Here is a 26,830-nt window from a genome sequence, read left to right as displayed (position 1 = left end):
CTTGGTTCTCTAACACAGGTATTATCAAATCAAAAATAAAAGGCCTGGGGGAATTAATGCCTTCATTTAAAAAGCCAGAATTTTGCACCCCGCGAACTCAGTGCTTAGCAGCGTCCCTAAGAGATGTTTTTAAGCTTTTATCTTCTGAGGGAATGGCTGTTTTCCATCCCAACTGATCAATAATCATGGAAAGGTTTGGATTGGAAGGAACCTCATAGATCCCATCCCACCCCTACCATGGGCAGGGACAGCTCCCACTGTCCCAGGTTGCTCAGAGCTCCATCCAAGCTGCCCTCGGACACTCCTGATGACCAAACAAGACATTAATTACATGAGAGGGAGCAAAAATTGAACATTTAAAAATGAAAGCTTCGAAGAGAACATCTCTGAGTACCCAAACCCCCTCAGGTGCAGCACAGCTGACGATGGTGCCGTGCTTTAACCCAGCACTGGCATTTTCTTTTGCAGAGATCCCACTGTCTGATTTCCAGGCTGGGGTTTCATGACCTCTTGGCTTAGAATGAAGAAAATGTTTTGTAAGACCTCAGGAAAACCCTTCCTTGTCCTCCACATGTAAATTCATCAGATATAAAGATACACCAGTGGTATTTAAGTACCTTTCCAGTGCAGAGTTTTGCACCCTAATCTTCCCTGAGTGCAAGATCTGTTTTGTTTTCCTATTCCATACCAATATTTTATTTTCTGTCTTCCAGAATCCGAGCTCAGGCTCTGCTCATTTTCCCTTCCCCATATTTCCATGGGGTTGCTCCATCCCACAGACTCGACTGTCCAGCCTGTCCAGCCACTTCAGCATTTTCTCCAGGAGTCATTTGCAGCAATTTGCAAATGATGTTCTCTGCTCTGGTATGTGGCAGGAGCTGCTGTGCCTCTCTCGTGTCCTGCCAGCTTTGAGCTGAGGAAAAGCACCCATGTGGGAAAGTCCTGCTCTCCAGCTGCTCCTGTAATTCCTGCTCAGTAATTCCATGGCAGAAATTATCTGGGACAAACTGAGTCCCAGGGGAATGCAGGGATGGAGTTTAGACCTCTGACTTGCAGGGTTTTGAATCACTCCTAGGGCTGCACGAAAAATTTGGTGTCTGAGGTTTGGTGCACAGGCACAGCCCATTAAATATCCCAACAAACCAAAGCAGAGGGTGGGAATATCCCCTGAGGCTGGAAGGCAGCAGATATCCACAAATCTGGATTTTCTGACATCATGAGGAAACCTCAGAGTTTGCCTTTGTTTTCTCAATTTGATCTTTGTTTTCTCATTTTTATCTTTCTCAGTCAAGGTGATCTGTTCTAGGAACTTCTTTAGGTGGAAGCCTCTGAGCCACAAGGAACTTTTACCTTCCTCATTTTCATTCCTGCTGCCTAACTGCTGGGACCTGGTTTCCAGATAAACAGAATTCAGGATAGGGCTGGATTTATTCTGTGTCCAGCTGTTCCAAAACTTTCCTCCCATTCAGTCACAATTTTTATCCTGGGAAAATACATTCCCATTTCCACGTACTGAGTAAAAGACACAAATTAGTTTAACAGTGGAGATAACAAAGATGTAAGAGCAGGACATAAATTTCTTTAGGGTCTGGGATTTGTGGAGTGAAAAGATTAATGAATGTTCATATTTAAATGACAATTTAACAGACTTCTAAAGTCTTACATTTTACCAGATTTGTTTCATTTAAAGCAAATAAAGAGCCAGACTGGGGGGTAAATTCCAGTATGAGGCCACACAGTGGGATACAACTTCTGTATCTCAGGCTTTGGATTTTTACCTCTGGACTCAGCCCCTGCTCCACCACAGTTTTCTGTAATTTGGGAAATAGTTGTTAGTAATGAATGCAATAAATTCTCTAGAAAGTTCACCATGAACAAAAATTAAAAAGAGTCAAGGTTTATTTTAATAAACAAGCACACTGGGTAGCTGAACAACATACAGGAACCAGAATTGTACAGAGAGGGCTGAAAAATAAACATTTAAAATTCAGCTACAAAACTGGGAGAATCAGAGCACTGCCAGGGAAAGCTGAACCCTTTGGGAAAAAATATCTGGGTAAAGGAAAGAAAACATTTAATCAGAGAGGGGAAAAGACTTGAGGCACTGTTAGAGGATTTGAAATTCAGCCATGGAGATAAATCTCCAACAAAATGCTCGTGTCAAGCTTTGCTGCAAGGGCAGGAGCGTCAAGCCCAGCTCTGGAGCAGAGAGAAGCAGCAGTGAGAGCAGAGCTGGCAATTCTCCTCGGGCTGGGTTTGGCACGGGCAGGATGGAGGAAATCCAGGGAATGTGGAGCTGTTCTCAGCACTGGCAGCACAGCTCCCTCAGCAGGCTCCCACCTGCTTCATGTGCAGGGCTCCTCTGCTCCTCCTGCAAGGAAAGGAATGGACATGGCACACAGAAAATCACCAAAATCCTCTGAACCCCTTTGCTAACCATGAACATTCACAGCAGAAATGAGGGCGCTGATCTGTAAACAGCTTTCCTTGCAAAATTATGTGTTTTATCCATCAGCCCCAGATGTTGCCAGCACCACTGTGAATTTTTGTGGGACCTGAGCTGGGTGCAGGTGCTTTGTCAGGCCTGTGTTGCTCATTGGACCCTTCCCCACCCAACTTTACAGTTTCTGCTGGAATAGGAAGCTGCTCACACAGATATCAGGGTTATTTTTTAGTGACTGAATCTTGCAGTACCTGCAGCAAGTTCCTCACACAAATAGGAGTAAATTTTTTAGTGCCCAGCTTCACAGTGCCTGCTGCAAGCTGCTCACACAAGTATTTGGGTCGTTTTTTATTTATTATTATTTTACATTTCCTGTCAGAATAGGGAGCTGTTCACACAAATATCCAAGTAATTTTTTAGTGTCCAACTTCACAATTCCTGCTGGAATAGCATGTTCAGACCTGAATATCTGGGTCATTTATTTTATACTTCCTGCCAGAATAGGCCTCACCCCAATATCACCACTATTTGTTTTTTTTAGATCAGTTGGACATTATCAGTGGGAGGAACAATTATTACATAAAGGTAAAGAAAAGGAGCAGAGAATTAACAACCCTAAAAAAACCCCAGCACTTTTGTGGGGTGGAAATGCCAGGCATCTCAGCCCATCCTGTTGGAGTCTGGAATACAGAGTGTGTGCCCTTGTTTCTGATACTTAGTTATAAGATCTAGAAAAACACTGAATTTCATATAATATAAAATTCATGAGCACGTTTTCATGGTGATATATGAAAACAAATGTTAAAGTTAGATGAAAAAAGCTAAAAGTGTGTGTAGATTAGAGAGTTTTTTTAAATCACTGGGTGAAAAAGTTAGAGAAGACAAGATGAAGGATTTAGGGTGTTGTCCCTTGTCCCTTCTTCTTCATGTTCTTCTCCTGGAGGTTTTTGAGTGATAGTGAGTGATTGGGTAGAAAATGTCGCAGTGCATCACACAGGTGATGGGTCATTGGGTCATTAAGAAAAATAATATAGGTGTCTACTGTTAATTGGGCAAAAATAGGTATAAAGATAAAAGAACTGTGGGTTTCAGGGCCATTTTGTGCATCAGACACAAAGTGTGCCACGAGGCCTTGTTTGTACCATCAGAAGAAAGAAATGTACCAGATTGCAAAGATTAACCTTGTGTAGCCAGCCTGGAGAGACCTGTTAAGTTTTGTGATCACCTGTTAATAAACACGAGAAACAAGATTCTAACGAGCTGGGGTGTTTTCTTCCAATCCTAAGAACTGAGATAAGCAGAGCTCCCCACCAGGGAGGATCCCAAAAGAATTCAGTCCAAAGGAGGCTGAGAAATCCAAGAATAAAAAGAAAAATACAGAAGAGATGCAGCAGAAACAGAAAAAGGATTTTTTTAGAGGAAAGTTACACATCCCAGCTTTTGCCCCCCCTCAGGGGTGCCTGGCAGCTGAGCACTCACAGCACAGCCTTGCAGAAGGAACATTTGTTGTTGTAGGTTTTGCCGTCGGAGCCGCAGAAGGGCTGGTAGAGCCTCTCGCAGTAAATGGGTCTCCCCCTCTCCAGCCTCTTGTACTCGCTGCAATCCACCTGCAACAGAGCCAGCCCTCAGCCTCACACCCTCCACACTCAGAAATCACGGGTATGGCAGGCTTGGGCCATGGTGTGGGGCAGCACAGCCAGGGAGGAGTCACCACCTCTGCTAGCAGAGCCCCAAAATGAAACATTTCCCACCAGAAATGTGGGAAGTGTGGGAGTGGTGCTGCTGGGACAGGCTGGGCAGGATTGGGGTCAGAAACACAGCCCCAGAGGAGCTGAGTGCTGGGAGTTCTCATTCTCTGAGCACAACAATCAGCAAATTCAGCTGGGATCATATCCAGGCCTTCTTTGGATGCTTCAGGGATGGAGTTCACCACCCCCATGGGCAGCTCTTCCATGCCTGACCACCCTTTCCATGCAGAAATTCCTGCTGCTTTGTACCCATGGACAAACCCTTTCCATGCAGAAATTCCTGCTGCTTTGTACCCATGGACAAACCCTTTCCATGGAGCAATTCCTTCTGCTTTGTACCCATGGACAAACCCCTTCTCCATGCAGAAATTCCTGCTGGTTTGTACCAATCTACAAACCCTTTCCATGCAGAAATTCCTGCTGGTTTGTACCCATGGACAAACTCCTTTTCCATGCAGAAATTCCTTTTGGTTTGTACCCATGGACAAACCCTTTCCATGCAGAAATTCCTGCTGGTTTGTACCAATCTACAAACCCTTTCCATGCAGAAATTCCTGCTGGTTTGTACCCATGGACAAACCCTTTCCATGGAGCAATTCCTTCTGCTTTGTACCCATGGACAAACTCCTTTTCCATGCAGAAATTCCTGCTGGTTTGTACCAATCTACAAACCCTTTCCATGGAGCAATTCCTGCTGGTTTGTACCCATGTACAAACCTTTTCCATGCAGAAATTCCTGCTGCTTTGTACCAGTGTGGGTCCAGCTCTGTGTGTGGATGAATTTTCTCTCCCCATTCTGCCAGGGCTTTCCTGCTCACCTCAGGAAGGATTTTTTATTCCTTAGTGCCTCATTTCTTTCACACATTGACCCCAGAGTACTCAGAGAGAATTAAAATCACCAGGTACCTGATTTGGGAGCTAAAAGTCATCCAAAAAGCCTTATAGGGTCATTGTCAATAAATATTATTTTAAAAATCTAGATTTCTCTGGCTTAAAATTTGTCCTTGCCCAATTTCTTGTCCAGAATGCCAAACAGGTGAAAACATCTGGAAGTTGTCAGGGCAACTCTGAGGAAACCCCATAGCCCAAACTCAGGATTTCTCACTGAAATCTCAATAAATTGGCAGCATTTAATTACAGTTTAACATGTTTATTTTCTGACCTATTCTGATTATTATGATTTTTTACCTCATATTATATTATATCTATTTCTCCAGGAAAAAGGGAATCACTCACCTCATCCTTTGTGGCAGCATCTGCAGTGGAAACTGAATCACAAAAGAGAAAACAAAAACCCACAGTTAATGAACACTCAGGTGCAAACCAGGATGACTTCACTCAGCACCACTGAATTTTTTACCTCCTTAAATGTCAATACTGACAGAGCTTTGCAGTGTTTAATAAGGCCCAGGTGACAGAATTTATTGAACAAGTGGATTTTGGTGCATTATTTGCCTTAGAAACTTCTGACAGCTTTGCTGGAGGAGGAAATGGAGCCATTGTTCACCACAAAACCACTGACAACCCAGGAGTCAATATTATATTTAATGTTCATCATGTTATTTTATATTTAACGTCCAGGATTAGCTGGTGGTCGAGCATGGCTGGGGTTTAATCGCTGAGTTTATCACGAGCTGCGTGTGGCTGTGAGCAAACCACACGTTCCTTTTATAGCTGAGGTTTCTGTCAATCATGAGGATTAAAATACAAAATCGACTCTAAATAACGATGATAACACCATTTGGCTCAGAACCCCGCTTTGGGAAGTGTTTCCCTTGTTTCAATATGCCTTTGAAGATGACTGGCTCCTATTTTTACCACATTTCTCTCCAGCAGAGCTCTGTTCTCTCAGGTGGGGCTTCCAGGAGCTCCTTCCAAACAATGCTCATTACACCTCCCACAAAGTAATCAGCTCCTTGGCGTGGCTCCATGCTGCTGACACATTTCTTACTTGCTTTAGGAATGTATTTGTCCCTCTGCTGTCCCATAATCATCATCCTGGAGTTTCCAGGGGATGAAAGGTACCAGGGAGAGATTTCTGTGCAGAAGGAGCAGGAATGTGTTCTGGAGCAGAGCTCTAGCACTTGGTTTTTGGATTAAATTTGGATTTTTTTTTTTATCTTTAAAGGTTAAACTTTCTAAATATGTTCTGGAGCAGAGCTCTAGCAATTGTCTTTCAGAATAAATTTGGCTTTTCTTGATCTTCAAAAGTTACACCTTCCACAAAATTTCCCTTCGTAAACCTGTTCACATCCTCACATCAAACCCAGTGGTTCAGTACAAAGAAAATGAGCAGAAATAAAGCTCCAGGTCCAGTTTCCATCTCTGTCACCAGAGGTTTGGCTGAGATTTCATTATTCTGGAATTGGATTCGATTTATTCCACTTCCCCCCAAACCATCAAATGTTATTTTTGCTCTGGTAAAAGCTGTCAGGAGCCACTCTGCAGGGAGTGAATGCAAAAAAGGTGTGGCTCAGAAAGTGTTGATGCATGAGGTTTTCAAGCAGACAAGATAAACCAGAAAGTTCAAGGAAGAGATTTCCTGGAATTCTAATGGAAGGAATATTTATTTATTTTCCTGCAGTTAATGAAACACTGAACGAATTCTTTCCATCACATTTCATTTAAACTGATGTTTTTCATAAGGGTTTTGGGGTTCAGACAAATTTCAAAGCAACCTTTTCAGAGCTACTGAAAAGATTCTTTTGTTTCATAATTTTGCATTAATTAATTAGTTTCAAAATTTTCTTTAAGGTTCATAATGCTTTTAAACTTCTATACGACCTGCAGAGGTGTAGTGTCTTTCACCTGTTTTAAATGCACTTTTTTTTCTCTAAAAATATATTTTTACTGCATGTTTTTAGTAAAAATAAAATTGCCACATAAAGGCTGAAGAAATTCCTCACAAATTCCTATTTTTTAGGGTAACCCATGAAGTAACCTTCCCTTAATATGCACTACCACAACCCATCCCTCAAATCTCTCTGCAGCCTGGAAAAATAAGATTAAAATGACGTGATTCCGAGCTGAGCATCATCAGCTGTCCCCTGCTTGGTCAGTTTGGCAGGAGAAGAACCTCCCCAGCTCCCTTCTCAGGTAGAAATTTAAAAATAAATAGACAAAACCAGGTGTTTTTGAGGCATCACAGCTCTTCTGAGTGCCAGAACACAGCCCTGAGTAACACCCAGCAAGGAGCAGCTTCCATCCACCACAGCCCCAGCTGGCTAATCAACCATTACAGTGATAAATAACAGGATTTAAAATAGAAAACTCCATTTTTCTCCCTCCCACACTGAGACCCTTGCAGTGTTTGGCCAGAAGGGAATCCTCCAGGGGAGTTACTCACATGCCAGGCACAGAGCTGCCAGCGCTAGGAGCACCAGGGTGACCTTCATGGCAAACTCCAGCCCTGGATGTTCCCTGGATGTTCCCTGGATGCTCCCTGGATGCTCCCTGGATGCTCCCTGGATGCTCCCTGGATGCTCCTGCAGTGTCCTGGTGTGGCCATGGCAGCCTGGGATCAATTTATAGCCAGGAGTCGCTGATGAAATCCCTGCACGGGTAATTAAGGAAGGAGTTGCCCAGGGCAGGGTCAGTAGGATGTGTCCTGAGCGGGGCAGGGCTGGGTGTCCCAGTGTTGATGGAGCAGGGATTGTTCCTGCCCAAACCCAGCCTAATTAACTGTTCCAGCCCCAGCAGCCAGGCTCTGACTCAGGGCTGGCTGCTCTGTTATTGCCATAGGGACTCGGAGCTGAACGCGGTTCCCAGGGAAAAATAATCCTGGCTGGGTGTTTGCCAAAATGTTCATCACGTAAGGGCTTAATCCTTATTCTTTTGGGCGTTTTGGAGCTGGTTCTGAGCTGTGGTTTGAGCTGAGCTGGTCGTGCCCATGCAGAAATGATGCCTTAGGTTTTAGCTTTTCTGTTTTTCAGGTTCTGCACTGCACTGGTGTGTGACTCTGAGCTTCATGTAAAGCAAGTTCTGTTCACAGTTTGGTCAGACAAAATAAAAGGGCATCACTGACTGCTCTGGGAAATCTGTGTTCCACCAAATCCCTTCACACCCAGCCCAGAGCATCCCCCAGGGCTCCTTTTCCTTTCAAACGTCCCCAGTTTGGGATCAGAACCAACGTTTTGGGACAGAAGCAGCAGAGACACCCACGGCACTGCCTGGCCAAGACAAGAGAGGAGTTCCCAGCCCCTGAGCATCCCCTGGGCTCCTGCCCAGCCGTGGACACAGGAGATTCCCTGTCCCTCTGCTCCCATTTCCCTGCTTCCAGCACAACAGGAGGGGCTCCTTAAACAAATCCTTCATTTGTTGGTGACTCAACCAAAAGGCAGCAATTTCTGTCTTTTATGACAGAGCCCAATGGGACACTCAGATCTGAGGTTTAATTTTCATAAATCCAAAGTACCGTGGAGTTTGAAGGTGAAAGTTTGGTTTCAACCCATCCTTCCAGAATTGCCATTTCTCAGTGATTTTCCATCTAAACAGGCAAAGATCTCAACAGGAAAAATCCCTGACACCACCACAATTCCCAGTATTTCAGTGATCACCTCCCCTCACTGCAGGGTAGCCCAGGGGGGTTCTCCCCATGCAGGATGGGGGTCAGAAGTGCTCATTCCAGTAAAACAAGGGCCTGAAAGCTCCTGCAGAAAAGATTTCAGTAGATCAGGTAAGCCTTGGGCTCCTCTAACTCATCCCAAGAAGAACATGAATAATTTTCTCCTTAAAGAATATAGATAATTAATAAATGTTTAATTTCTCATCACTTAACAGGATGAAAAACACAAATGCCATCAAATCCAAATTCCAGGTTGGGCAAAGATCTGGTTGGAGCTGGAATTTTATTTTTTGAATGCCCTTCAGTGGTTTTGTTCTAATTTTTTTTTTCTTTTTCCTTAATTTGGGCATCTGTTCTGTGAGGCTGAGATGCCAAAAACTGGGGTGGGATTTACCCTGGGGCTGGTCTGGATCCATGTGCTTGGGGCTGTGGGTGACTTTGTGTTCTGGGCAGCTTTTCTGGAGAAAAGGAACGTGCAGGAACTCGTGGGGAGTATTCAGGACACGTCCTTGGTTGATGGACAATTATGAGCAATTAGGCAACGGGAGCAAAACCCAAACCATGCAGGAAGTTCCTCCTGCTCTGAAGAGTTCTGAGCACACACAGCTCTCGGGGATGTGGTGACACTGAAAAACTGCAGATCCTGAGTCTGGAATGAGGAAAGAGCCCCAGTCCAGTGCTCCCAGTGCTCCCAGAGCTCCCAGTGTTCCCAGTGCTCCCAGTGCTCCCAGTGCTCCCAGTGTTCCCAATGCTCCCAATGTTCCCAGTGCTCCCAGTGCTCCCAGTGCTCCCAGTGCCCCCAGTGCTCCCAATGTTCCCAGTGTTCCCAGTGCCCCCAGTGCTCCCAGTGCTCCCAATGCTCCCAGTGCCCCCAGTGCCCCCAGTGCTCCCAGAGCTCCCAGTGCCCCAGAGCTCCCAATGCTCCCAGTGCCCCAGAGCTCCCAGTGCTCCCCAGTGCTCCCAGTGTTCCCAGTGCTCCCAGTGCTCCCAGTGCTCCCAGTGCTCCCAGTGCCCCCAGCGCTCCCAGTGCCCCGTGGGATGCAGCCCCAGCATCCATCCCATCCCTCCCAGGGAGCACAAACCTCTCTCTGCGCCCTGCTCAGTTCATGTAGGAAGATTTCCCAGCTCTGCACTTGAATTTCAGTCCATAATTCCCAAGGTGCCACTGGTGAGGCCGGAGCTGCTCTTCTGGGACAATTCTGGGTTGCCAAAGGCACTGAAATGCTGGATCAGAGCCACTGAGGGGCAGAAAAACTTGGGAGCAGGGGTTGGCTCCGTTTGGAGAGGGAGGAAACGGGAGCCAGAGCCCTCCTGGAGCTGCAGAGTGAAAGGAAGAGGGAACAGAGCAAATTGCAGGGAGAGAAATTCCAATTAGACGGGAGCAAAAACAAATTTCACAACGAGAGGAGTCAACCACAGAGCCAGGTTATCCACAGTGATCACTGGAGATATTTAAATGGCTCTGTTCTAAAGGGGCCACAGAGGGTGTGGGTGACCTCCATGGGCCATTCCAATGGAACTGGTTCTGCCATTCCCACAGGAGAATGTCAAGTGTTGCTGGCATTTTCAGGGACCCTGGGCTGTCTTTGTCCTCATAAATTAACATTTGATAAAGCGAGGGTGGGCTATAAAGTACCACAATGGAGTGATTTGAGCTCCTGTGAAAACCAGAAGTTTACTGGAGAACAAATTTTGGGATGTGTGTAGGAATAGCTGCTTCCCAAAGCTGGGTTAGCAAGGCCTAACTGCTGAACTCATTCTGAAGTTTAGGGTAAATGTGGTAAATAAATAGTTTACATTGAAGAATTGTGAGTGCAATTTCAACCTCATCAGCAAACCCATGAATACCTGTGAGTTAATTGTGGAACTCTCGTAATTTTCTACCTTTACCATTATATCTTGCTTTTTTCTATACTCTTATCCCTGCAAGTTGATGTTTTGAAGAAGAAAAAGCGATTCCATGGTGTTACACATGGTAAAATATTAGTGTGTGTTTTTCTGAGGGTAAGAAAAAATTCCCAATTATTATTTATTCCAAATTTTAGATCATTTTTTGCTTTGGAGCCCTGGCTGGAGCACCCCTGGGATGCCAAAAATGCTGCTGCAGCAGGTCATTAGTGGAGTGCATGGGAGGATGTTCCCTGGCTGCATTCCAGAGGAGGAACCTGCTCCCACCCATCCCTGGAGAACCTCCCAAGCTGGGCATCCACGCAGCTGACAAATAGCACGTGGAAAAGGAAAAAAAAACCCACTTTGTACTCACAGGGAGCAGCTCCCCTCCCCTCCCCGGGATCCCGGGGTGTTTGGGGACCCCTCCCCAGTCCCAGGGAGGGGGGTGGATCAGGGTTGTCCGCCCAGCTGCAATTAAAGCATCAGGTTTTGAAGTCTTGCTCAATGCAGGCTTTGAGAACCAAGGGCTGCCTTTGCTGGGGCCCTGCCAGAGCCTGGGGAAGGTGAGCTCCCTGTGGGACCTCAAAGGAGCCTTTCTTCAGCCAGAGCCCTGCTGAAGGTCTTGGGTGTTGTTTCAGAAATTAAAGATAAACCCAACACGCTGTGCAAAGGCTGGAGCTGATCTTTGTTTTCCTTTGTGCCTCCTGATCTCGTTGGGACACAGAGCCAGGAGTGGATCCTGCCGGGGATCCTTTGATTCCTCAGTGTCTTGATGCATCTGAGTTGATTTTCCACAAAAACAAAGTGTTAATGGCTTAACCCTTCCACTAAATGGGCTTTGAATAGGGCTGATTTGAAATGGCCTCAAGATGCAATTTCCAGGTGTTTGGAGTTTGGTTCTGTCACGGCACAGTCAATCAAAGTGACATTTCAGGATTTTTCATGCCTCACAGCAAGGCTGGAGGACCTGCCTTGCTTTTCCCTTTATTAAAAATAAAACATTTCCAAAAGAGGAAGAGGGGAGGGAGGAAGATCAGCATGGGGAAGGGGTGGATGTGATTTGGACCTGAAATCTGTGTTCTCCCCCAGAACCCCAAACCAACCATCATCCCCCTTTTGCCTCCTGGCCCAGCTCTGGGGGCTGGAGCTCTTGGAGAGCAGCAAATTCCTCCAGCCTCACCAAGGACACCACAATTTACCTGTCACACATCCCTTGAGCTGAGCAGCACCCACAGAAAGCCCTGCAGGGAATTAGTCAGGCTCTGTTCAGAGCAGATTTAGGGAGGTGTGGCAGCAGAACCCAAAGCCAGGGGTTGAGTGATGGGATGAATGGAAAGCTGGAGGAGCTGCCCCTTCCCAGAAAACGGTGGGAACAAGGAGCAGGTCCAGCAGAAAAATCTGCTTTTTATACAGTCAGCGACTCTCCTCTCTCAGGAATAAATTAAATCTAAAATTTTATGTCAGAAGCTTGGATTTTGTAATCTAAAAGGGGTTTTTTTGGTGGGGTGGATGGGAATTTTTGTACATTGTGCAGCCTGAGTCTGTGCATTTGACATTTATCCAGAGGTTTCCAGATTATTTACAATGCAAGAAGGAGAGGAATGAAGGAAGAGAAGCCCAATTGACTGACATCAATTATTTTGTTCTTGGATGGATGGAGTACATTAGAGAGTGATCTCCTCTGGAGTCACCATAGGGAATATTTCCTGGTTTTTATCCAATCTAGACAGAGGTGGGAGCCTGACAATTCCCAGAGGAGACATTCCAGGCACGTGGATCCATGGAAATGGATAACTGGGGATGAAAGTCAGCTTTGTACCTTCCAGAGCAGCCAGCTGACAATGAACTGATTCCTGCAGAGAAAGGGGCAGCTCCAGGCTGGGCTTTGTTATTTTCCCAAATAAACTCAGCCAGGGACTTCCCCCACTGGATGTTCACAATCCACACCAGGAATTCTGTGGGGGAAAAACCCTCATTTTTTGGCATGGTGGCACAGAAAGGCACATTCTGAAGGCAAAGGTTGATTTAGGATCTGTCAGGATACAAAATTTAGCTGAATATTCCGAGAATGGAGACTGGGCTGGGCCCAAGCTCAGCAGAGGTTTCAGGGATTGCTTTCCAGGGTGCCAAGGTTTAAACCCTGAGGATCTGAAAGGTTTTGTGACCTCTGAGCACTGAGGGAGGAACCTCAAGGTCTGGGTCAGGGGGGTTCAGTGCAAAGCTGGAGACCACAAAGAAGCCCAGAGTTCTCCTCTCCTGCAGGACAGGGCTCAGCAGATGCTGCTGTCACACCTGGTCCCTTCCCTGGCTCATCCTCTGCAGTTTTACAGGCTATTTGTAAATTTGCTATTATTAATTAGGAATAATTATTTTCCCCTGCAGACATTGAGAGAGAAATAGCTTCGGATCCTCTGGTACAAAAGTGAGGAGTGACACAAACCATTCTTAAAAGATCACAAATGACACAAATTTTCTTGTTTTCAGGTGTGTTTATTTTTAGCTCTTTTGTAAACCAGCACATAAGTTGCCTTTATAGCCAAAATAAGACATGTAAACTTAATATTAATAAATACTAACAGGACTTGTAAAGAAATTATCAGCAGTCTTCTGAAATATCAGATACTCCACACATTTCAATGTTTAAATATCTTAAATTACCACCCATCACTAAGACTGGGAAAAAGGAAGCATGGCTGCCACAAAAGACTTTAATGTCAGTGATTCTCTATCACAGGCTAAGAAAAAAACCTGAATTAATTAAAACCTGAATCCTCAAAGATATTTCAGAGTATTTTGCCCTCCTGGAAGTCAGGGCTCAGTGTTTTGACAAAGGATCCATCCCTGGCAGTGTCCAGGGCCAGGCTGGAGGGAGCTCTGGGACAGTGGGAGGTGTCCCAGGGCTGGAACAGAAGAGCTTTAAGGTCCTCCCAACTCAAAAAATTCCAAGATCCCATAAAAATACAAAGGTCTCGACTCCTGCTTCCTCACAGGGCTGTGTTCTCACCCTGTCAGCAGCTCAGAACAGCTTTCCCTGAGGTTCTGTGAACACCCCAGCACATGGTGCAGAGTGGGCTACAAAAATCCCTGTTCTAAAAATCTGATTTCCTGAGATCATTAAAATTCCCATAAACCCAGATCCCAGCTGGGGTTTGATACACTGGGGGTGCAATTTCAGCTGCCCTGGGGCCCCTGGGGGCTCCTGGCTCCTGTGCCCTGTGCCATTCCTGTGGAATTCCACTGCAGGAGATGCCCTGGCTCATGGAAAGTCATGGAAAACAATGGAAAATCGTGGAAAATCATGGAAAATTGTGGAAAATCATGGAAAATCATAGAAAATTGTGGAAAATCTTGAAAAATCATGGAAAAATGCAAAAAATCGTGGAAAATCATGGAAGAAGTGCCATAGGAGTGGAAGGAGGGGAGGCTGTTTAGGAGGTGATAAATGCAGCTCCTGGCTCCCAGCTCCTTTCACCTTCCTGAGGGATGAGAGAGGCTCAGAGCTGCCTTCACACCAGTGCTCCCAGTGCTCCCAGTGCATCCCATGGATCCCTCCTGCAGTGTTCCCCAGCTGGGCAGCAGCAGCTGTGGGCACAGAGAGCTGGCACAGGGCAGCAGGAATCATCCCCAGGGCTCTGAACCTGCAATTCCTTCTTTACCCCAACACCCTGGAGGATGAGGATGGCCTGGGCACACCACACCCAGCTGCCAGGGCTTTCTGTGCTTGCACAGTCCCAATGAAACAAATACAAATAAATATTAAACCGACAAAGTAATTAAACCATTAAATAATGGGATATCCAGACAGTTCTTTCAGGAAGTGACTTTCCAAATAAGTTATCACATGCAGTGGTTTGAACAGGAACTGCCATCCACTGGCCTTGCAAGTCAAGAAATAAATAAAGAAAATGCTAAATAGATAAATAATAAATAAATAAATAAATAAATAATATTAAAAAATAAATAAATAATATTGATAAATAAAGAAAATGCTAAATAGATAAATAAATATATAAAGAATATTAATAAATAAAGAAAATGCTAAATAGATAAATAAATAATATTGATAAATAAATAATATTAATAAATAAATAATATAAATTAATAAATAATATAAATCAATAAATAAGGATATGAAATAAAATAAATAAATACGAAATAAATAAGGCACAATAACAATATGCAGGACGTACAATAATAGCTGCCAGCAACCTGTCAAAATCATGTTAATGTAACATGACGGGTGCTAAAAGTGTAGCTTGAATTTGGGGAATTGAGGAGCTGCCAAAATCGGGACCACATTCAACTGTTACAAAAAAATAATAATAATAAAAAAATAAGCTATGGCTTCTTAAGAATTTCAGATGGAAACTTTTCTTCCAGTTGTGCTTCTGTCCTTGTGCTAATTCCTTCTTTGTTTCCTCTAGGAGCGCTGTGCCTCCCTCCTGGGTCCCTTCCTGATTATCTGTGAAATGACATCAGAAATTGGATTTAGGTGTAAATTCCCATGGGAATTCTCTCGGTTCTCCTCCGGGCAGCAGCTGCAGCCCATCCTTACCTGCAGAGCGAGGACCAGGCGCTCCAGGAGGAGAGGTAGCAGCGGTCCCTGGCCTGCAGCCGCACCTCTGCTGGCCCCGGGGCTGGCAGCTGCAGGGTCTGCTCCTCGGTGTCGAACACCTGGGGACAGGGACAGCTCCTTCAGCCTCGGCCAGGGGGACACAGCCCACCGCAAAGCACCGGCAAGGGTCACTCAGCCCTTTTAGGGACAGTCTGCTGTCCCAAACTGCACCCCCGGGTCCCAAAGTCCTGGGGCTTGGGAGAGCTTGAGCTCAGCAGAAACAGCAGAAAAGCTCATGGACCACTGGGGGGGTGCTTTAAATACCCCAAACCCACTGGGGGGGTGCTTTAAATACCCCAAACCCACTGGGGGGGGTGCTTTAAATACCCCAAACCCATTGGGGGGGTGCTTTAAATACCCCAAACCCACTGGGGGGTATTTAAATACCCCAAACCCACTGGGGGGGGTGCTTTAAATACCCCAAACCACTGAGCTTGGTGTTCTAAATACCCCAAACCCACTGAGGGGGTGTCCCAAAGAGGTCCAAACCCACTGAGGGTCTAAATGACCCAAACCCACTGAGCTCGGTGCTCTAAATGTCCAAACCCCAAACCTAAACACTCATTAAACAAAGGGGTCTTTTGTTTGGTTGGGTTTTTGTCTTTTTCCTTCTTCTCCCCTAGCAGGAACCCTAAGATCAGAAGCTGCTCCTCCTCAGTGTGGTTGAAATCCCCACCGGGGGCTCGTGGTGGCACAAGAAGCATCCCCAGCCCCAGCAATTTCCCTCCTGAAGGGGTGGAGGAGCCGAGGCTGCTGAAATCAGGGACTGAGCAGCGGGAGAACGGCCCCATCTGCTGGATCATCCCTGGATCATCCCTGGAAAGCTGGGATAACCATTCCATCTCTCTGCCTCCCTCAGTGCCAGCTGGGCAGCACTGGGGGCCAGGGCTCAGCTGCCCTGGGGTCAGCTGGTTTTGCCAGCTCTTTTCCAAGCCAGGTCATTCCAAGAGCAGTTTGGACACACATTGGAGATTTAACCCTGCCACGGTTCATCAATTCCATGGATTAACTGGGAATTGAGGGGAAAAGAGCAGACTCTCCATGGAAATGCCTCCAGATGAGTCCCTGATCTCTTATTTCCAGTTCACCCTGTGAAGTCTGAGCTGCCCAGGTAGGAACAACATACGAGGAAATTCGTGTTGCAGATCCTGAGCTTCTGGGTTTGGAAATTGGGATTTCCAAACCCAGCCTCCTAATGAGATAATAAACACAACCATGCAATGCTGGACAGGATTTTCTGTCCTCAGTTGCCTCAGGGATCTTCCTGCTCATGGACCTGGAAAAGCCTTTTTGTACCAGGATAGAATTTGCCACTTTTAGGGCTCAGCACCATTTATTTTCTTTTTAATTTTAGTTCATTATTCTTGCATACAAAACTGAAATTATTTATACCGTTCAGACAAGAAAATTGTGTCTCAGATGTTGTGTTTCTACCTGGTATTTGTGTCTCTTTGTGCTTTTAACTTTGACCTTGAAAGTCAAAGGGAAGTAGGAGTTTGGGGTGCTCCAGGTTCTGGGATATGTCCAGGTCACTGTTCCATTGGTGGCCACGTACTGGCACTGGGGGGGGTCAGGCTTTACTGCAAGAGAAAACACAGAGGGAATTCATTCACATGAGCAGTTTAATGTCAGATATTGGTGTGTTACTGGTGGTGGTTTCATGGGAATGAGTTTTGGGAGCCTCCCAGTTAAGAGAGGAGGAGACTTGAGGTGTCACAACTGCCTTGGGTGCTTTCTATGGAAAACTGAATTTAATTTATTAAATTAAAATTAAAATTAATACGTTTCTAGACTCAATCTAGATAAAATCCTTCTTTTTTTGGCCTGGAGGGTTGCAGAGGGCTCTGCTGGCCACACAGGAATATCTTCAGCACCTGCTGAGCTGCTGCATTTAGGAAAAGCTCTGTTTCTTTAGGATGCTGCCTCGTTTTCCTGTGCCCACAACTCAGAGCCCTCTTACTCCTGTCCCTTTCCCTGAACCTGCCCTGGCTGTCCATCTAGGAATGGGTGAGGAGGGAAACATCCCAGCCTGCAGCAGTTCTCAGAGAGGAGCCTGATGGATTATTCTCTGTCTCACCCCAACCACGTCTGTCCTTTGGGGACGTTCAGGGAGCTCTGGGTGTTGGGGCACTGGAGGTCACAAGTCAGGAAGATGCTGCTGCTTCACTTCCTCATCCTCCTCCAGCCTGGCATCCCCTGTTCCTGCCTCTGGGGCTTGCTGGGCATTCACAGAGCGCAGGGCAGGGATTCCCAGGGCTGGGCTGAACCCCTCCAAACAAACCCCCACTCCTGGCTACTCACTGATGTCCCTGATGAAGAAGCTGGTGGTGTAGTTCTCATATTCCACCTCATCAATGACCTCCAGGAAGATGTCAATGGGCTGCTGCTCCTCAGCAAAGGGACAGAAGTTCTCCTTGTGGCACTGGGCCGTGTAGGTGGTCACAGCCCCCTCGGTGAGAGCCACGGGGCTGCTGCAGGACACGTCTCCCTGGGGGCTGAAACGGAGCAGGAGAGGCACTGGGAATGCTGCTTTGTCCTGGGAATGTGCTGCCAGAACAGCGGCACCAGGTTTTGGATGAGGAGATCTCGGTTTTCCCAAACTTTACAGAAGGGTCAGTGGGAGCTGCAGCAATGTCCAGCCCCAGCCTCAGCTCAGCCCTGCCCCAGCAGAGGGAATTCATATTTAAACCTAGCCAGGATCTCTCATTTCCACCATCCCATGGCAAGCTCCAGTTTCCTCCTCTGTCCCTTTGCCCTCTCCCAAACCCTGCTGACAAAATGAGGGTTGAGAAGTCTTCATTGAAACAATGGAGTTTTTTTTCCCAATGGAATTTTTTCCCAATGGAGTTTTGGTGATCCCAAGCACCAAAAGCTACCAAAGCACTACCTGAGCCTGACTCTGTTTTTGCTCCCAGCCAGCTGAACCCTTGGCAGCTGTTTCTCCTCCTCCAGCAGGCTGGAGTGACCTTTGCTGGAGCACTCCATGTTTTGGAGAAGCCCCAGAGCAGTGGGAGGCAGGAAATCCCCCCAGAGCTCCCAGCACACATTTCCCTGCAGGTTTCTGCAGGGTTCCTCAGCACAGGCTTGTCAGGGGCCATGTGCTCTGCAGTGGGGAACCCTCCCACTCCCACTCCCCTCTGCACTGGGAGCTGGGGTTCTTTCTGGCTTGGCTCCACTTCCTCTCTGCCCTCCACCAACTGTTTTGTTATTGCTTAAGTTACCCACTGGCTACTCCAGCCCACTTGGGCTCATTCCTTTTCCAAGGCTTTCTTCATTTCTGAGTGATTTCCATGCCCTTATTAAGTTAACTTTGCCCCAGTAATGACTCAAAACATTTTGGGGGTGTTCAGACCTGGGAAAGAGCTCTCCCCCATCTGTTTGCCCCTAAGAGCCTGAAATCCCTCGCTGAGGATCACTGGGGCTGCTCTGTGAGGCTGGGAAGGGAAAGGAAGGGAAGTCCAAGCTCTTACCCTTCCAGGCTTCTGATGGTGAACTTCACATTGGGGCTGTTATTTTCTGTCATCCAGGAACATGTGAAAATTCCAGAGTAGTTCTTTGCCTCACACTTCAAAAATGTCCACTTGGGCTCTAGACAAAAAAAAAAAACCAGGAGTTGTTCACTCTTCTTTGCCAAAAGTGCCAAGGCAGGGAGAAACAATCCATAAATTCACAGATTCCCTGGCAGTACCAGGAGGGACCCAAACACAAGACTCAGATGAGGAAGGTTCGTGCAGAAAATGCAAAACATCCCAGGCTTGTCCCAGGGTTAGTCCTGAGTGGAGAGGCCTGAATGACAGCACTTCAGACCTGGGCCAGGCCCTGCTTCTGTCAAATCCCAGAATCCTGGAATTCTTCTTGGGGGAAGAGCCTCTCCCTGAGATCCAACCCAAACCTTTCCCTGAGATCCAACCCAAACCTTTCCCTGAGATCCAACCCAAACCTTTCCCTGAGATCCAACCCAAACCTTTCCCTGAGATCCAACCCAAACCTCTCCCTGAGATCCAACCCAAACCTTTCCGTGAGATCAACCCAAACCTCTCCCTGAGATCCAACCCAAACCTTTCCCTGAGATCCAACCCAAACCTCTCCCTGAGATCCAACCCAAACCTCCCCACAGCTCCAACCATTCCCTGGGTCCCTCTCATAGCCCTGGTTTTCCAAACCAATTCCTCCCACCCCTCCACGCTATCAGCCTAGAGAATCCCAAATAAATCCCACCTCCCCAATCCCATCAGCTGCCCTGCCCAGAGCCACAGGAGAACCATTTGATTTTGGAGAGAGCCCCTTCCCAAGGATGTGTCCCAGGTGTTCCCAGAGCCTGCACAAAGCTGAGCAGGGACAATCCCAGCATTTCAGGGCTGTACCTGTAAAGCTCTTCAGGATCCCCCTGATCATCTGCCCCTTGGGGTCGATTCTGGCGATGAGGAGGAGGGTGGAGCTCAGCAGCTCGTGGCTCTCCTGGCTCAGACAGCTGTAGTTTCCAGCATCTGGCAGCTCCTTCACGGCAGCAGTCAGAGTCTTCCCTTCTTGCTTCCATTCCGAGTCCTTTTCCCAGTAAACAGCTTCCTCAGAGGTGTCACAGGTCAGCTCCACCCTGGTGGCCGGGGCCTCAGCGTCCCACTGGGATTCGATGACAAACACTGGGAATGGCAAAGGAAAAATCAGGAGCTGCTCACACGGACTAGGGGGAAGCTTGGGCTGAGCCCTTTCCTTCAGCTCTGTCCCCAGGGAGCCCTGGGTGAACCCCAGGGAGCTCCAAGGCTTTACCACGAAGGAGAAACACTGAGAAACCTGTCAAATATGGGATCTAAACTGGCAGAAAATGCTCAGCTCTAGGAAGTCTCCCAAACTCCCTATGGACACAGGCAAAGCGAATCTTCAAACTCAAAGTTTACTCTCAATTTGATCAACAGGTTTGCTGTTTTCAGCATCAAATCCCTCCCAGGAAACCCCCAGGCTAAATATTCTTTTTAATGTGAAGATATGGAAGAAAGTCCATATCGAAAGTGAGAACAATCTGAATTTAGCCCAATTTTCTGATAAATTATTCAAAAAACTTGTGTGTTACCTACCCTGTATTTTTTACAAATGGATTTACATTTAAGTTCTTTACCAGAGAAGTTGATCAACTATTACAAAGTTTTAGGGTTTACTCAAATATGTTCTCTTTTTTCACAATTAATTCTTCCCCTGTTTTTTTTTAGGGCTGTTCCCTAAGACACAGTTTTTACATCCAGGCTGAGTGACTGAGACTTTGAACACGAGGAGAAGGAACAGGAAATAAAACAATGCAAATAATTGCAAATACGTTGTTGGAAGACATTTTAGGACTTTGAAATATTTTTTCCATTAACTCAAATTAAGTACTGTCTAACAAATAAACATTTAGCCTTGGCCTAAGATACTGGAGTTAACAAATTCTGTGCTAGAGCCACAATTATAATTCCAAAGTTTTAGGTCTGACTAAGTAGAGACCTCCTCACCATTTTCCTGCAGTTTCCACTGGGCACTTTCCAGTAGGGCAGCAAAGGAAAACAAGGACAATAAGGCACAGAGGAGGTGAGACATCTGTAAGGGAAAAAAAAACATTATTAAAGCTCACTGAGGTTGGCTGGGTGTGCTCCAACATCAGGCTGGGGCTGGGCAGGGTGACAGGGACCCAAAATCAGTCCCAGCGAGCTGAGGAACATTTTCCCATTCTGAGAACTCCATAGAAGTGGAATCTCAGGTTGGTGCTGGAGCTGGAGCCAGGATTTTGATCCACTTGGGATTCTCATCCCAAGGCAGTTTGGGGAAGGAATGGCTCAGAGGGAATTGTGTGAGTGGGTCTGGTCCCCTGTTAAATATTCCTGGTGCAGGAAAAGCCCTGCTTGGTGCAGTGAGGCCAATTCCATGGAAAAGGCACCGAAGGGAGGACCAAGGGCTGCCCAGGGAGCTTTGGATCCCCATCCCTGGAGGTGCCCAAGGAGTTCCTGGAGGTGGCACTCAGGGCTCTGGGCTGGGGACAGGGCACAGCTGGGACTGGACGATCCCAAAGCTCTTTCCCAGCCTCAGTGATTCCATGATTCCCCATGAGCTGCCCTGAGGGATCAATGGACATCAATTTCCATCCGTGCAAAGCCCAAATTTGGTTCATCAGCAGCTCCATTAAAACAAAGGGTTGTGGATGAGCTGCTGAAGGGTTTTGCTGTTTTCTGTCTCCACCACCTCTGCCAGCATTGCCTGGCTGCTCCACTTCTAGCCCCACTTCCACTGAGCTCTCACAGGCTCAGTCTGTCAATAATTCCAGGCAAAATTCCTCCTGGGTCCAGCACCACAGCTCTGTCTGAAAGAAGGGCACGGAGTGGGGAACATTGCTGCTGTATGTCCAACATATAGATGGATATTTATCCTGAATTTGTTCCAAATGCCACCAGAACTTCCCTTGAAACACCAGTATTGTCATATCTACTGGGTGCATAAAAACTTTAATAAGTTATTTAGATGCACTTCCAGGCCTTTTTAAACTGGAGAGTAGAATCTCTTCAAGAAGGAGATGATGATTATTGTTTTCAAAGCCTATTCTATAACTACACTGGGAGGCTGAATGCAGGGGAAAAACACAAAATTAAGTGTTTTGAGTCATTTTTTCCTCCCAAACCATTCTTTTTGTAAGGAAAGGGGAGTATCCCTCCTGATTCCTTGAGAGCAGAGCGTGTTCCTGTGCCAATCAGTTCCTATTGCAGCTCCTAAATCCTGGTCACGAATCATCCAGTGCCCTTTGGATTTGTACCCAGCTCTTGATGGGGCCAGGAGCTACAATCCAGTGTCTGGAGTGTGTCCAGGAGAGGCAGCAGCTCCTGCTGTGCTCAGAGAGGGGCACGAGGCTCAGGGAAAAGCCAGTGGATAGAAATGACAGGATAATTGAGCTTGGAAAAGAGCTCTAAAATATAAATATTCTATTAGCAGTGCACTGCTTCATTGCACCCTTAGATTTCAGGCAGGATTAGCTGGAATTTCCAGCAGAAAGATTCATTTGGCAACTTTCTGAAAGTTGCTGGTTTCTGTCACAGAAACATGAAATTCATCACCACACTTCATAAACCTGAAACTGAACATCAGAACATCAAAACACCAGCTCAGACTGGGGGAGAGCAGTGCCCTTGTGTCTTCTCTTCCATTCATCACAATTAAAACCTCCAAACAGAAAAGTTTCTCCTGATTTAAGGAGGGAGAAGCTTCATGATTCAGGTTTTTGATGAAAACAGTCGACGATTGGCATGGAAATGTTCACATTCTAGATGTGGGAGAGCATCTCTCCCCCATCTCAAAATTTTTTTATCAGAAATAAACTCAGTTTCTGAACATCACTGAGTGCCTGAGCGTTTCAAAATGAGAATATTCCAGCTCCAAGTGTTCAGGGCATCAGGGAATCACAGAATCATGGAATGGTTTGGGTTGGAAGGACCTTAAAGCCCCTCCAGTGCCACCCCTGCCATGGCAGGGACACCTCCCACTGTCCCAAGCTGTTCCCAGCCCCGTCCAGCCTGGCCTAGGGCACTGCCAGAGATCCAGGGGCAGACACAGCTGCTCTGGGAATTCCATCCCAGCCTCTCCCAGCCAGGAATTCCTCCCCAAAACCCCATCCAGCCCTGCCCTCTGGCAGTGGGAGCCAGGTCTGACCAAGGTCTGACTGTCCTGTCCCTCCATCCCTTGTCCCCAGTCCCTCTCCAGCTCTCCTGGAGCCCCTTCAGGCCCTGCAAGGGGCTCTGAGCTCTCCCTGGAGCTTCTCCTCTCCAGGTGAGCATTCCCAGCTCTCCCAGCCCGGCTCCAGCCCTGGAGCAGCCCCGTGGCTCCTCTGGACCCTGCAGCAGCTCCAGGTGCTGCTGCTGCTGCTGCTGAGCCCAGAGCTGGAGGCTCTGCAGGTGGGGTCTCACCTGAGCACAAGTGTCCCTTGGTGTCCCCTCCCTGCTGCTCTGGAGCTCAGGACTGAGCCCAGGTCCCTTCACTGGGAATCTCCAAATGATTCCTGTCAGGAAGGACCTCTGGACCTCCTCAGGCCAGCTCCAGGCAGGGCCAGACAATGGAACACAACAGCCATAAAAAGGAGTCTGGCAACATTCCCAGCCCAGAAACACCGATTCTGGCCCAATAAAAGGATTATTATTGCCTGGTGACACAGGTTACAACTCCAGGAGTGTTTCCATGTGTACATCATGTGCTGAACTTTACAAGGATGTAAACAGCGCCCTGAGGAAAATTTCCCAAAAACTTTTTTCAACCCACTCTCAAATAAATCTCATTAAACTTTCATGAGCTTTACCTGGCAGCTGAGTAAAGAAGAAAAGAGTTCTCACCGTTTGCTGGGAAGCCTCTGGCTGGAGCTGCAGCTGGAGTTTGGCTCTGAAGTTCTGGTCCCAAAGGCTGTGAGGACAGAGGTGCCTTATAAATGCTCCTTGCCACTGCAGTACCACAGAATTGCAACACCAGGCTCCAGTTCCTATTTTACATTGGGCCACAGCTACAGCCAAAAAAAAAAACTATTTGGGAGTCCCAGGTAAACTTTGAGGAGGAAATGAAATTATGAGATTGTAAAACGACCTTTAATGGTTTGCCAGAGTCATTTCCTTTCCTCGCTGGTTTTCTGTCTCTCATTCTGTCTCTTCATCACAGAGGAAGAGTGAGGAGAGACCAAATAAACTTCCAAAAGTGTCTGGTAGGAAACACTGAAGATAGAAAGAGAAAGTTCAATAAAGTAAAAACTCTTTCCACCTGATAAGCATGAGAGAGATAATGACCTCTAATCCCAGCTCCCACATCAATCAGAAGGAAAAAGAATATTAATTTTTAATTGCTGGTTATGAGTTGTGTTTGTTTTATGAGTTGAGACTTAAGTCAACCAAAAAATAAACAATTAGTTCTACCTTAGATATACCTGATATTTGCACATTATTATGCTGAACCTGATGTTCCTTTTCCTCAGGTGTAAGAAGAGCCCCGTGCTCCAGGTGGGCTTTGAAAATGAGGAAAGACTGTGTGGATTTTTAATTTAAAATTGTTTCTGAAGTAATTGAATGCAATTCTCATTATTTGCCAGGCAAAACAAAATACACTGCTTATAAAAGCAGGGGGGGAAAGAAAAAAAAAAGGAGAGAAAAAAAGGGTTTGAAACTCAACCTGGCACACTTTAGGATTAATGAAGAGACACAGCTCCATTCCAGGAGCTTTCCAGGGACAGGATTGCCACAGTGCAGGAGTTACAGTGCCAGAATCCAGGAATGGAGTGATGGTTCCTGCTCCTTTGCTACAGAATCCCAGAATGGTTTGGGTGGGAAGGGACCTTAAAACTCATCTCATCCCCAGCCTGCCATGGAAAGGGCACTTCCCACTGTCCCAGGCTGCTCCAAACCTGTCCAGCCTGGCCTGGGGAACCTCCAGGGATCCAGGGGCAGCCCCAGCTGCTCTGCCCACCCTCCAGCTGGGAATTCCTTCCCAATCTCCCATCTGACCCTGCCCTCTGGCACTGGGAGCCATTCCCGGTGTCCCTTGGATGGGGTCACACTCCAAGGGTGAGCTGGAGCTCCTTCCCATCCCTCAGGACACGGCCCCAGGCTCTGCATTCCCAGGCAGTGCTGGTGACTCCCTGCCCATCCCGGAGTGCCCAGCCTGCTCCTCAAACAGGGAATTCCCTGGGCCAGGCTCCGGGCAGGGCTCAGGGAGCAGCTCTGAGCAGCCTCTGGCACGGAGAAGCTGCTCCCTTCACATCCCAAACGCTGGGTCTGGCTCGGAGCAGGTTCTGGATCCATTCCTGAGCCATTCCCGAGCCATTCCCAGCCAGCAGACACTGAACTGTGGATCTGTGTGGGATGGATGAGATGGATCTGGCTCAGAGCAGGTTCTGGATCCATTCCTGAGCCATTCCCGGCCTGCAGGCACTGAACTGTGGATCTGTGTGGGATGGATGAGATGGAGGTTCAGAGCAGGTTCTGGATCCATTCCTGAGCCATTCCTGGCCAGCAGACACTGAACTGATCCCCGGATCTGTGTGGGATGGATGAGATGGAGGTTCAGAGCAGGTTCTGGATCCATTCCTGAGCCATTCCCAGCCTGCAGACACTGAACTGATCCCGGATCTGTGTGGGATGGATGAGATGGAGCTCCAGGCGCTCCCAAAGGGATCCAAAGCACTCCAGGTGCCAAAGGTGTCCCCACCTCATGCCAGCCCCTGCCTTTGCAGGCAGCTCAAAGGAAAGTGCTGGGCACTTTCCCATCTCATTCCAAGAGCACATTTGGGAATGAGGAGCAGGAGGAGGCTCAGGGGGCAGTGACTCCCTCCCCTCCTGCTGCAAATCCAGCCCTGGGAGCCAAGGCTGGGCACAAATCCCTCCCCATTTAATTCAGTTTGCAGCATCCAAAACCCCTTTTGGGATAACACACGACAGCAGTGACAGGAAATCCGGGTGAAATCTGGGAAATCTGAGTTCAGTCACAGGTACAAATAAGGCAGGGGTGACTTTATGGCACATTTCCTGCTCATTCTCCTCAGCTCATCATCCCTTTTCTGCTTCCATGGATGCACTTCTCTTTAGTCACAGTGACTAATGCAGAGCTTAACAAAGGTCTGCTCACTTCTCAAACATCAGCAGTTACTAATTAATGCAAATAAACACCTAAGAATTAACACAAAAATGCACATTTTCAGTGTGTGTTTGCATCAAGCCTTCCCAATTCCCTTGGCTCAGCTCTTGTCCCAGGACACATGGAGGGATTTGGTGATCCAGCTTTATGCCAAGAATCCCAAAAAGCAGTCCTGGAGCACAGACATCTCTGGTGGAACTTCCATGATGGGATGGTTTCCTGTGATCCATCAGAGGAATTTTTAAATATTAAACCATAGAGATTGTGAAAAGCTCTTTCGATGACAGCCTGGTTTTCCACTATGAGCTCACTGATTCTGAAGGGGAAATTTGGAGGGGAGCAGCTTCTCCCCATCTTCTTATTCTGCTTCCCCTATGACACTGACAGAGAACGTGCAAACCATGTCCATGCTTTCCTTTGATGCCGAGGAAAAACTCCTTTTTGGCAGGAAAGGCCCATTTGAAAGCGGGTTTCCTTTCTTTGGATTTTTGCTTTGTGGAATGACAAAGAAATCTCCCCAATCCAGGAAAAAAAAACCCCACACCTGTGTAACTTAGCAAAAATTAATAATTACAAAAAGTGTATAATCTGTATGATTCCATAATATGGAATTCCCTTCAGCACTTGGCTGGTTTTCCATAGATTTCCATTGACAGATTAATGCCAAAGATCAACTTTTATTCCCAGGATTTTTAATGCAGTAACACTGAGAAGGGAACACTGTTCTTTAACTGTAATTCTATGCATTATTCTCTAATTCTTAATGTAGAATTCAGTCATTTATGTGAATTCATCAGGAAATACTGTGTAATATTAGTGTACCAATGAATTTTCCTAAAAAATTCCTATTAAGCCACTCCATGGAATCACCAAACCAAGCTCCAGCCTTGAGAAAAGAACAAAACACAGGAGAAAAATATATCCAATTTCTACCAGAAATTGGTAGATCAGAG

The 26,830-nt window shown here is 46.8% G+C and overlaps 2 protein-coding genes across 3 annotated transcripts; both read right to left on the bottom strand.

Moving 5' to 3' along the window:
* Positions 1 to 1,881: 1,881 nt before the first annotated feature.
* Positions 1,882 to 10,105, bottom strand: SPINK9 (serine peptidase inhibitor Kazal type 9). Its single transcript, XM_086851672.1, has 5 exons — positions 9,838 to 10,105; positions 7,538 to 7,744; positions 5,428 to 5,459; positions 3,923 to 4,050; positions 1,882 to 2,371 (listed from the first exon to the last, which is right to left on the bottom strand). The coding sequence occupies exons 2-5, from the start codon at positions 7,584 to 7,586 to the stop codon at positions 2,326 to 2,328; spliced, it is 255 nt and encodes an 84-aa protein (XP_086707798.1). The 5' UTR covers positions 7,587 to 7,744; positions 9,838 to 10,105; the 3' UTR covers positions 1,882 to 2,325.
* A 4,679-nt stretch (positions 10,106 to 14,784) lies between these two features.
* Positions 14,785 to 24,162, bottom strand: IL12B (interleukin 12B). Of its 2 annotated transcripts, XM_086851671.1 has the most exons (8): positions 23,597 to 24,162; positions 20,744 to 20,828; positions 19,625 to 19,900; positions 18,731 to 18,848; positions 17,562 to 17,755; positions 16,695 to 16,840; positions 15,201 to 15,319; positions 14,785 to 15,107 (listed from the first exon to the last, which is right to left on the bottom strand). In XM_086851671.1, the coding sequence occupies exons 2-8, from the start codon at positions 20,826 to 20,828 to the stop codon at positions 15,104 to 15,106; spliced, it is 942 nt and encodes a 313-aa protein (XP_086707797.1). In that variant the 5' UTR covers positions 23,597 to 24,162; the 3' UTR covers positions 14,785 to 15,103. The 2 variants fall into 2 exon arrangements, with proteins under 2 accessions (XP_086707797.1, XP_023792050.2); XM_023936282.2 differs by lacking the exon at positions 14,785 to 15,107 and having other exon boundaries at positions 15,197 to 15,319.
* Between the last annotated feature and the right edge of the window lie 2,668 nt (positions 24,163 to 26,830).

Source organism: Cyanistes caeruleus, chromosome 15 (genome assembly GCF_971803275.1).
Source record: "Cyanistes caeruleus chromosome 15, bCyaCae1.hap1.1, whole genome shotgun sequence".
Classification (NCBI taxonomy): domain Eukaryota; kingdom Metazoa; phylum Chordata; class Aves; order Passeriformes; family Paridae; genus Cyanistes; species Cyanistes caeruleus.
The sequence above is the reverse complement of the archived record's forward strand: the minus strand, read 5'-3'. Positions and strand labels throughout refer to the sequence as shown.